Genomic DNA, 12,448 nt, shown 5'->3' with positions numbered 1-12,448 from the left:
TCATAGTTAACCAGTTAACACTATGCTGATGATGAATCTAAAACTATGGATTTGATTCATCTTATAACAAGTTGACAATCCACAGAAGAAATTCATTTACTTTTTTTTTTTTTTTTTTGGTACTGGGGATTTAACATTTTGGGGGCTTTTAACCACTAAGCCATATTCCCAGCCCATTTTATTTTTATTTTGTGACAGGGTCTCAATACATTGCTGACGGTAGCTTGTGATCCTCCTGCCTCAAACTCCCAAGCTGCCACACCCAATGAAATGATCCATTTCATATGTAAGGCAGTATCCTGAATATGTTTTGCAACTTTTCTACAGCAAGTACTTGTTCACTGGTCGCAATGTTCTATATTAGTACACTAGAAGCCTAATCAAAGAACTGTAATTTGATTACTTTGAAGACTACAGGTACACATTGTAAACTGCCATCGTGTGGCTTACATTTAGACAGAGGGTCCTAGGATTATAACATTTTTATTAAGGTATTATTAATTTCATGGAATAGAATTATTCCATAAGGTCAAAGAGTGACATTTCATGTACAAACGATGAACAAAGACCATATTTCACTTATTCTGTTTGTATTTGGAGAAAAGAAATATTACATACCTCTTCTTTTTGAATTGGAGTCCCTATAAATGTCTGTGAAGTTTTACGGTAACCTTTTGTGGGTGAAGTTTGAGCTGAAACAACTGAATCTCGAGCTGATATGTTTATACCTCCTAGAGAAAGAAGAGATTCCTTTAAACATGAGAAGATAATATTGCTGGGAAAAGGGCAAATACTATTTTACAACATTCTCCCTGCTGCACATTTTCTCTGTTGAACTGTCAGAATAGCAGAAATTACCACAATCAAGAATTTATTTGAGTTAAGGAAGTATCTCCAAGAACAACTTGCCTGTTTTGATGCTTACTGTTACCATCATCTTTTTCGCTGCTGTGACCAAAAGGCCTGACTAGAACAATTAGCAGAGGAAAAGTATATTTTGGAGCTCATGATTTCAGAGATATTAGTCCATACATGGCCAGCTCCATTGCTCTCGGCCTAAGGTAAGGCATGACATCATGGTAGGAGAGTGTGGTGGGGGAAAGCGGGTCACAACATAGTACCAGGAAGCAGAGACAGAGCTCTGCTCAACAAAAATAAAATATATACTCTATAGGAGCCTATTCCAGCCACACCCTACCTGCCTAATTACTGGCCAGTTAATCTTTATCTGTGGACTAATGAAATGATTAGCTTAAGGCTCTCAAAACTCAATAATTTCACCTATACACTTTCTTGCATTGTCTTACACCTGAAGTTTTGGCAGATATCTTACATCTAAACTGTAATGCTGGTTAAAATTTTCAATGGCTCATCATTTCCTTCAAAGGCAAGTTTGAAGTTCTTAACTTCTAACCCTAGTTCATTTAATAGTCCAGCTTATTCTTATGAAACTATCCATAGCTCACTGCTAAAATTAACAGTTTTCATTTCATTCAGTTGGTAATGAAAACAACATATGACTCATACAGGAGAATAAATAAAACTATTTTTTAAGAAGATTGCTTTCACAGTAAAATGTATGGTGGGTTAAAAGATGAAGAAATTATAGGAGGAAAGTTATTTCAACAGTAAAGCATGGAGAAACAAGGACAGAAGTAGTGGGCTAGAGATTGCTAGATGAGAGGATTGTTATTTTCTTCAAACTCAGTCTCAGGAGGTCATAAAGGAAATTCACAGAAATATGTAAAGATCCTAAAGGGTCCAAAATGGTTGACATAGCTAATAATCAGAAAAACTAGTAGGATATTCAAATAAAATCTTTTTTGGAGAACATTTTGGATACACCCCCCATGAACAAATGTAAGGTATGATGTAATCAGATGGTATAGTGGATGTTTTGAATTAAGAATTCCTCTATATTGCTTATGGAATTTTAATATAATAATATAATTTTGGAGGTAAATTTAACAAGACAGTGAAAATATTACAATATAGTTTTTATAAAAATTTAGAACAGGTTATAACTATGATATAAAACATAGTAAAATGATAGATTTGTAGAAACTAGTAAATATTTAATATATCAGGGAAACATTTAGATAAGCCACTATTTTTTCAATGTAGGCATCTATCCCTTTGCTCTATAGAAAATATTAGGAAGTTTCTCATGTCTAATGGAGGTGGTACAGATTGTACATTGAATTAAAAATAAGAATCAAATGGTATTAGAAGAAAAATCAAACAATGTTAAGAACTTAGTGTTTGATGAGCATAAGCAAGATTGACTGAGTTCTCTCATCACCTTGAGGCTATTAGAGCTGAACTTGAATATCCTTTTTGTTGTGAGGTTTAGTCCAAAGATACATAAAATTACTGCTAAATCCAAATCTACTGATTGTTCTTGGTAAAATATTTAACCCATTTCTGTATGAACAATATGAAATCCAGCCTTTATACATCAGAAAATTGCTATTTTATTATATAGATGTGTTTTTATTAATACACATACATATATTAAATGATGTTACAATTAATAAATGGATTCTATTAAATAAGGTATATGTATGTATATATGTATATATATATATATATATATATATACACACACACACACACACACAAGGTATATGTATGTATAAAGAGGATAGGATAAAGTAAGAATACAGTTATACAGAAGTAGAAACTTTTAGATGTAAAAATAACAAGAAAGGCTCAGATAATTCAGGTTCTGTCCCTGAGTGAAAACAGGAGATTCATGAAGGTGATAAATTTATGTTATGTTAAATTTCAAGTGGTTATTAGCCACTATATGGAGATGTCTTATATTTCCTGTGTATTTAGGACATACATTGGAGTATTTTTAGCATATTTAGTATGTTAGTATTTAGACTTGTACAAACATAGCAAGTCACAACTTTTTTTTGTAGTTGTAGATGGACAGCATGCCTTTATTTTATTTGTTTATTTTTATGTGTTGCCAAGGATAGAACCCAGTGTCTCACAGATGCTAGGCAAGTGTTCTGCCGCTGAGCTACAACCCCAGCCCAAGTCACAACATTTTTAAGTAAAGTATATATCATGGGAAAATGGGAAACTGGATGTATTGTTTTCAGGGATGAATGGTAGTGGAATATGAGGACAACTGTATTGCTGCCTCCCAAACCATAGTACTTTAGTAACTTACTCTACCTTCCACTACAAACAGCTACAGCAGAGAGTTTTCTACCACTCACGAATGACAAAGGGAACATTCATCTAACTGTAACTTAAGTAAATGTTCTCATTAAAATATTACATTCACTAATAATTTTGTAGCATCCTTTATTTTTCAAAATAAGCATACATTTAATAATTAAGCAAAACAACTTTAAAAACTATATGATAAAACTATAATTATGGGGCTGGGATTGTGGCTCAGTGGTAGAGTGCTTGCCTAGCATGTGCGAGGCCCTGGGTTCGATCCTCGGCACCACATAAAAAATAAAATAAGGATATTGTGTCCAACTACAACTAAAAAAATATTTAAAAAACAAACTATAATTATGTATTTAATAACAAAAAATATGAATGTTCTCCAATTTCTTACCTCTCTCATCAGTAATACTTGATTTTTTATTCATTATTCCATCTCTCTATATGATACAACATAATGACAAAAACAAATCCATGAGTAACCGTACTTCTGAAAGAGATTTTCCTTTCTATCAGTCAACAAAATGAGTCTACATGCTTTCCCCTTTCATCCAAAAAAAAAAAAAAAGTTGTGTCAGGAAGAATATAATCATCAACCTCTTTGATACCTACCACATGGTCTCAAATTTAGTTTAAAATAGAGCCCAATATATAGCAATGTTCTCTTCCAGTATTCTATATTTTGTTTAAAGGTATGGTGATCCCTTAAATGACTGGATCTAAAAAGTTCAGAGTCATTTGTCTCTGAAAAATCCAACTCTAGCAATTCATACCCTTTCTAACTCAATGTTTATTGAAAACACTGCTTAGAATTACTTAAAATTTATTTTATTACAACATTTTCTGTGTCTGTTGCCTCACTAGACAATGATAGTGTCTTATTTATCTTTGGAATCTATGTAACCCAATTTCCTTATTTTTCATCCTTCTGACTTAGCACAGTGTATGATTAACAGTACATGCTCAATAAATACTAGCTAATATCATTATAATGGCTAAGTATTTGTTTGGATCAGTTTCTGCTAAATTGTACAGTACATTGAGAACACAACTAACTCAACACTTTGACAGGGAAAGGGATCAGATCTCATGAACATAACCCAACATTCCTACCTAATCAGTGCCTTATCATAGCTCACAGAAGTAAAAATTAAGAAGATAAATCAATAACTACTGTGTAAAATTTTGAAACTTAATATTTTTACCTTTAGTTCTATACCATTATCCTGCAAATCTTGATGATAAACAATTGAAGTTGATTTTTTGGTAATATTCTTTGAACTACTTAGAGACTGATAAATAACATTTGTTGTCTGTCCTAAAAGTAAATGAAAAAGTTAAAAATAAATTTATTGAAGAATAATTGAGGTACAATAAGTTGTACTTATATAAACTTTATTTTTAATAAACTTTTAAATATATATACAGCTCTGAAACCATTACTGCAATAAAGATAACATTTTAATTACCAATAAAAGCTTTCTCATGCCCCACTGTAATCTAGCCATCTCTTTAATCCCATCCCCCAACATTTGATCTTATGATTTCTGATTTTGTTCTTACTAAAGATTACTTTGCATTTTGTTTTGCATTTTTCTAGAATTTTATACGTACATAATGTTCTTCTGTTTGCTTTTTTTGTCATTTTATAATTTGGGGGGGGGGCCTGTTTTCTACCATTAAACATAATAGTATTATGTGTTTTAATAGTTCATTTTTTATCATTGTATGGATATGTCACTATTTTTTATCTACCCATCAGTTGATGGACATTTGGATTGTTTCTGGTTTAGGCCTTTTATAAATAAAACTTTTATGAACTTTCAGATACAAATATTATAGGGATGTATATATTTTTTCCATTTACCTTGTGCAAATACCTGGGTCATATGGTAAGTATGTTTAACTTTTAAGAAACCTCCAACTAGTTCCAAACTGACCACCTAATTTTTACATACATCAATCAGCAGTACATCAAAATTTCAGTTCTTTCATGTCTTGCCAAAACTTAGCAGAAAAAAAAAATAGAATCAAAGTAAAATGAAATAGAAAAATAGGTAGAAATAGAAAAATGGGAGAAAATAATGAAAACAACAGACAAATCTTTAAAGCTTAGGAAAAGGGATATGTTGGATTGATCAGGAATAAAGGACATAAATCATCACAATAGATTCTACAGATAATTACTAAATTAACAACAAATCTAATGAAAATTGCATAGAAATCAATTTGAAAAGTTATGCAAGAGTCAAATTCCTTGAAGAACTCAAACTACCAAATCTTATTCATGAATAGATAATAGGAAGAATCCTCTATTAAAGAAATTGGATATGTAGTTAAAAACTTTCCATACTAATTAAAATAATTTCATTTCTGCATAGTGACAAATCTCTAAGCAAAAAATTAACTAAATCTGCACAAACTCTTTCAAAGAATCAAAAGAAATTCAAAGAATTTCAAAGATTGAATAAGTCTATTTTAAGATCACAGTGATCCAAAATATCATTTACCAGATATTACAATAAAATAAAACCTTAATTTCTCTATGAAGAAAATAAATCAAATCCAACAATATATAATAAAAATAATGCATCATGAATATGATGAATAAATGAAGTTTATCCCAATAATAAAGCACTAGTTTACATTTAAAACTCTAAGTAAGGGGCTAGGGATAGCCCTAGCCCCTTACTGGCTTAGTGATAGAGCCTTGCCTTATGTAAGGGAACTTGGATTTGGTCCCCAGCACCACACACACACACACACACACACACACACACACACAGACACACACACTTAGTAATTTATCACATTAAAAGAAAAAAGGAAAGAATTCATGTGATTATCTCAAAATGAGGGAAAAAACAAAAAAGTTCAATAACTTTTCAAGTTAAAACCTCTTTGTGAACTACAAATAGAGGGATGCTTATCATCTTATAAAGGCTATTTTCAAATTTCTACAATAATCTCACTAATATTGATGACTTTTCCTTAAGTTATATAATATAACATCACAATGAACACAACTGCCATATCTGTTTAACGTCATAACAGAAGTACTATACAGAAAAAAAAAAGAAATGAAAATTAGTCTTAAATAAAATCATAACAGGCTACTTTTTACAAGTTTCCAAGTTGTTTCTAAATTATTTTTTGAAAGTGCACAAGGATAATCATGTCAAGGTAGAAAACAACAAGCACTGGATGACTCAAACTGTTAGAATTCAAGACTTATTATAAACCTACAACAATGAATAGGATGTTATATTTACATACAAACAGATGAACAGAAGAGCAGAGAATGCTTATAAGTAGAACCACTTATCTATAACTAAATTTACCAGTGCAATTTAGTGGTGTTTATGCAATTCTATATATAGAAAATAAACTTGTCTCATCCCATCTTCTCAGATAGCTATCACCAAATTTATACCAACATTTAGACACAAAAGAACTCTAGGTTCATCTTAGAGGGTATCCACTGGCCAGAGCTGTCACAACATCAGCATTAATAAACAATAACACATGCTGTTAAGTGTCACAAATTCACAAATTTAAACAGCTACATATGTTGAAGTACATAAACCTGGGAGTTCTTCATGACACTTAAAAAAACTAACTGCATGTTTTGAAGATTGTTACTAAAATAATTCACCATTTTGAAATTGTTGAATGATAATAAAATATTAAATATTTAGTCTACTTTTCCTAAATATTCTGTACCATATGTAAGCAAATTGAAGTTGAGGGCAAATTTATTTTTACAAAAGTGTTCCAGCTAATCTGTGCAGAAGCAATGATAGAATTAAAATAACTCAATTTTGCAATCTTTAATTTATGGATTTAGGCCTTGAACTCAAAAGACTACTGAGGTCATGGAGAAAAAAACAGACATTACATGCTTCCTGAATGAAAGGTACACCACCATTTGGGATCGGTCTTACTGAAGAAAGTCAACCTGAAAACAAATAGATCTAGTACTTTATAGTAAACACAGAGGAAAGAACATACGGAATGTATCATATAGATAAGGAATGTACCAGATAAGCAACTCAATTTTGTACAAATAAACTGTAAACATAAAAAAAGAAGGCAGGAATGAGAAATGCATGGAAGAGGAACTTATAGATTAAAATATACTCAAAAATATATCACAGTGAACATTGATAAGCTGATTAGTGTAGATTCAAACTAATAACAAAATATATTTACAACATTGTTGAAAATTTAGATGATAATTGATTATTAGATGATGTAAAGAAATTATTAATTATTAATTTGGGTAATATGTAATGGCATTGTTGGTATGTATTTTTTAAAATAATCCTTATCTTGAAGATTCAAGATGCTGGGCTAGAGAAAGCTTGCATTATTTGACCCAGGATTCAGGAAGCAGAAATACTGCTTCTCTGTGAAGTAAGTGAAAGAGGGATTTCACTACAACCCAATACTGAACAGAGTGTCTTAGAGACTCAGAAATTTGGGTATATTAAACAAAGACAAAGAGACTACATTTTGGAGCCAAGCTGGTTGCAGCAGCAGTAATACCAGGGCTGATTCAGCATAGAGGGAGGAAGAACATAGAGAAATACAATAGACAGATTTAGTTTTGAAAACCTTGAGATCAGAAAAGAAGCCTCCCTTAGCTGATCCGGAGGCTGCACTGTACATGGGTGTATGAAAAGCATCTGTGTTTCCCAACTGGCCACAGATTGCTGAAGCTGAAGCCATCATGAGGCGGCCATACTGCAGCTGTTGCTGAGGGAGCCAGGAGATCTGAGCAAAGATGGTTATATGGGCCTGGCAAGTGCTTGCTGTATGCCCTAGGCTGTACCTAGGAGAATGAAAGTGAATATTTTACCTAGAGGGATTCAAGTTGAAAAAGTGAAGGGGGCCCTTTTTCTGGCAGCTATTAAGACCAGCTTAAGTGGGTCAGGAGTTTGAACAGTAAACACTGTGTGTGTAGACAGCAGAGGGGGTGAAGGATTGGCTCCGCCTACCCACAAGTAGAATCCTAGGGAGAATTCAGGGATCCAGAATTCCAGCAGAGATTGGCAACTTCCAGGCCCTAGGGGTGTACTACTGATCTAATCTCTCAAGAGCAGTTGCCATCCCACAAAGCCCCTGAGGCCTGATTAGACCCAAGCCAGTGGGAATTTCACTTATAGAACACTGTAGAGGCCCCACCCTGGGAGTGCATGGACCTGGTCTGTTCAGACAAAACTCCAGCTGACAGTACTTCCTATCCCATCCTAACTCATACTGGTGAGAAGGAAAGCTGAGAATTTTTGAACTCAACTGAGTACTTGGTGAGCAACACAAAGAGAGGAAGTGTTTAACAACCCTTGGCCTTTACTTTCGTGCTCATTTTTCAAAATGTATTTATTTTTCCTTGACTTGCCTTTTGGGCATTAGGGTTTTTATGTATATCTTGGTTTTCTTTACTGTTTTTCATTTGTCTGTTTCTCTTATTTCTCTTTCTCTCTTTTCTTTTGCTAACAGCTAAATTCAATTATTCTTTCACCTTTCCTTTTTTACTTCTATTTTTTTTTCTCTTTCCTTATAACCACCACACCCTACTTCTCTTCTGCTTTCTCTGTTTGCTTTTTGAAATTGTAAATTTGTTTTTTACCTTCCTATCATACTTTCTTTATTCTTAATTGCATTCCTACCATCTTTCAGCACTAAGTGATTCATATAACACCTGCCCCCACCATTAATATTGTCGAAATTATTACTACTGTGGATCCCATAGTGGATGCTTGTTGCTTGATTTAATGTAAGATATAATACATGGATACTTATTGTTTTGCTGATGGTAAATACTGACCTACCATTTCTGGATTTTGTGGAAATTAACACTCTAGATGTCAGAGTAGTAACCAAGTAACTAGTTTAATACTGTATATTGTTTGTATTGTTTGTTGTTATTACTTTTTCCCCTTATCTGTGAAATGCTGGACTTACAGGGGCACTTCATGTTTACAGGATAGACACTCAACTCTGTTGCTGAACTCAAACAAAAGACAGTGTACATTCCTCCACACACAAATTAATGATATTCAATCTTCAACTACACTTTAATACAGAGAACAGAAAAGACAAAAACCCAAACTAACAATCAGGCCCCAAGCAGAAACAGCTATAGTAGAAATAGATTGAAATAATAGAAAGACTGTAGACACCACATCTACAAAGGGATTTCAATGCAGATCACTCTATTATACTTCAGCAACTGAAGACTGTGCCTTACAAAAAAAAAAAAAAAAAAGAGGTAGAGGAATTCACTTCAATTGATGCACAAGACAAAGCCTTCTAAAAACAGGAGAAAATAGGCAAACAAAATCCACAATCCCCCAACAGAGGAACCCACTGATGGTGAGGTAGATGAAAACTCAGAAAAAGATTGTAAAAAACTGATTATCAAAATATTCAATGAACTAAAAAAAAAAAATATAAGGAAGGAAAATTACAGGAGATGAAAGATCATTTTAGTAAAGAAATAGAAATACTAAAAAGAAACTAAGCAGAACTCCCAGAAATGAAAGACAAGATCAATCAAATTACAAACTCATTTGAAGGTATCAATAACACACTAGATAGTATAGAAAATAGAACCTCGGGCCTTGAAGAAAGAACTTCAGGCATTGAAGACAGGGCTAAATGATCTTGAATACACAGAAAGCAATAAAGGGAAAGATTATAGAATGTGACCAGAATATAGAAGAACTCTGAGATAACTTTAAAAGACCACACCTGAGAATCACGGGATAGAAGAGGACATGAAGATGCAAACTAAAGATATGAAGAAAATTTCAATGATATAGTTACAGAAAATTTCTTCCATATCAGAAATCAGATAAACATCCACATACAGGAGGTTTATAGGACCCCAAATGGACTCAAGCCAAATGAGAAGCTTTGTGAGATATATCATAATCAAAATGTCCAACACAAAACAAGGAAAGAATATTAAAAGTTACAAGAGACAAAGAACAGGTCACACTTAGAGGCAAAACCAGTAAATATTACTTCTTATTTCTCCATTCATACCCTAAAATCAAAGATGGCCTGGAATGAAATATTCTAAACACTGAAAAAATCAAATGTTAGCTAAGGTTACTATACCCAGAAAAACTCAGTCGCAAATTCTAAAGGTAAATAAAAACATTCCATGAGAAAAGTAAAGGAATTCATGAGCACCAAACCAGCACTACAAAGAATACTTAAACTTCATACAGAGGAATGAAAAAACAATTCCCAAACCCCACAGAGGAAATTCAATAGAAAAATAATCAAGACAGGGTAAACTATAGAAAAAAAAACAAAATAGTAGGATACCACAAACACATACCCATACTAACACTGAATGTTAATAATCTCAACTCCTCAACTATAAGACACAGATTATCAGAATGGATCAAAAAAACCAAAATCTAACTATATGGTATTTACAAAAGACCCATCTCATAAACAAAGACACCCACAAGCTGAAGATAAAAGGATGGCAAAAAATATTCTAGGTCCAAGAAAACAAGCAGGATTAGTTATTCTCAGATCTGACCAAAGTAAATTTCAAGTAAAAGTTGACTAAAAGAGAAAAAGAAGGACATTATATACTAGTATATAAAAAAGAATGACATTATATACTAGGCAACAATTCAAAAAGAAGGTATAATCATAGTAAATATGTACATCACAAATATCAGCAAACCCAAGTACATGGAAAAAATTCTCTATGACATTAGATTTTACACAGACCCCCAAAACCATAATAGTGGGGGATTTCAATATTCTCTTATCACCAATAGACAGTTAATCAAAACAAAAAATCAACAAAGATATCTCCAACCTAAATAACACTATAAATCAAGTGGACTTAATGAATAATTACAGAATACTTCAAACAGTTTAATTAACCTTTTTCTCAGCTGCACATGAAACCTTTTCCAAAATAGATCATATTCTAGGCCCCTAAGCAAATCTTAGCAAACATTTTAAAAAATGCTATAATCTCGTATATCCTATCAGATGATAAAGAAACTAGAAATCAACAGCAAGAAAAATAATACAAACCTTATAAACCCATGCAATAATACAAACCTTATAAACTCTTTCAATGAAGAATAAATCAAAGGGAAAAATAAAAAAATCAAGAAATTCTTAGAAATGAATGAGAACAAAGATACAACATATCAAAATCTCTGGATCAGTATGGAAGAAATTTTAAGAGGCAAATGTATAGCACTGAGTACCTACATTAAAAATTAGAGATATCCCAAATAAATAAGCTTATGGTCCACCTCAATATCTTAGAAAAAGAGAAACAAACTAACTCCCAAACCAGGAGAAGACAGGAATTAATTAAGATCAAAGCCAAAATCAATGAAATTGAGAATAAGAAAATACATAGGATTGATGTAACAAAAAGTTGGTTCTTTGAAAATATAAATAAAATGGACAAACCCTTAGCCAAACTAACCAAAAGAAAAAGTGAGAAGCAAATCAATAAGATGAAAAAGGAGACATCACCACAGACTCCTCTGAAATCCAGAGGATTATCAGATCATATTTAGAAAATTTATACTCTAAAAAAACTAGAAACTCTGGGAGACATGAAGTTTTAGACATATATGACCTGTCCAAATTGAACCTGAAGATATGGATGCACTAAACAGATAAATATCAAGTACTGATATTAAAACAGTGATTAAAAGCCTTTCAAAAAAGAAAAGCCCTGGACCTGATGAATGATCAGCTAAATTCTATCAGACTTTTACAGAAGAATTAATACCAGTCTTTTTCAAATTATCACATGAGCTTGAAGGACAGGGAACTCTCTTAAATATTTTTATGAAGCTAGTATAGCTTTGATACCAAAACCAGACAAAGATGAATCAAGAAAACTATATAGCAATATTCCTGATGAATATAGCTACAAAAGTCCTAAATAAAATATTAACAAACTGCATTTCAAAAAACATATCAAGAAAATAATACACCATAATTAACTGGGTTGCATTCCAGGGATACAAGGTTGATTCAACATGCACAAATCAATAAATGTGATTCATCATTTAAGCAGAATTAAGAACAAAAATCACATGATCATCTCAATAGATAGAGAAAATGCCTTTTGATAAAATCCATTTATGTTAAAAAATGTTGACAAAAAACAGACTGAAAGAACTTATCTCGACACCATTAAGGATATTTATGACAAACCCAAAACCAACAACATACTAAATGGAGAAAA

The 12,448-nt window shown here is 32.3% G+C and overlaps 1 protein-coding gene across 1 annotated transcript in view; it reads right to left on the bottom strand.

Moving 5' to 3' along the window:
• The window catches only part of FSIP2 (fibrous sheath interacting protein 2), a gene marked incomplete at its 3' end in the record, with an annotated part of 82,527 nt that overhangs the window by 50,156 nt on the left and 19,923 nt on the right, over nucleotides 1–12,448 (bottom strand). Inside the window, exons 9-13 of the mRNA XM_081261732.1 lie at nucleotides 7,810–8,026; nucleotides 5,060–5,135; nucleotides 4,398–4,510; nucleotides 910–967; nucleotides 619–731 (exon numbers count right to left, since the gene is read on the bottom strand). Coding sequence (XP_081117858.1) covers nucleotides 619–731; nucleotides 910–967; nucleotides 4,398–4,510; nucleotides 5,060–5,135; nucleotides 7,810–8,026 — 577 coding nt within the window. The remainder of the gene's footprint in view (nucleotides 1–618; nucleotides 732–909; nucleotides 968–4,397; nucleotides 4,511–5,059; nucleotides 5,136–7,809; nucleotides 8,027–12,448) is intronic.

The sequence above is a fragment of the Spermophilus citellus genome, assembly GCF_964194105.1.
Source record: "Spermophilus citellus genome assembly, chromosome: 11".
In the NCBI taxonomy this organism is placed as follows: Eukaryota; Metazoa; Chordata; class Mammalia; order Rodentia; family Sciuridae; genus Spermophilus; species Spermophilus citellus.
Note: the sequence above shows the minus strand (reverse complement) of the source record. Positions and strands in the feature narration are given on the sequence as shown.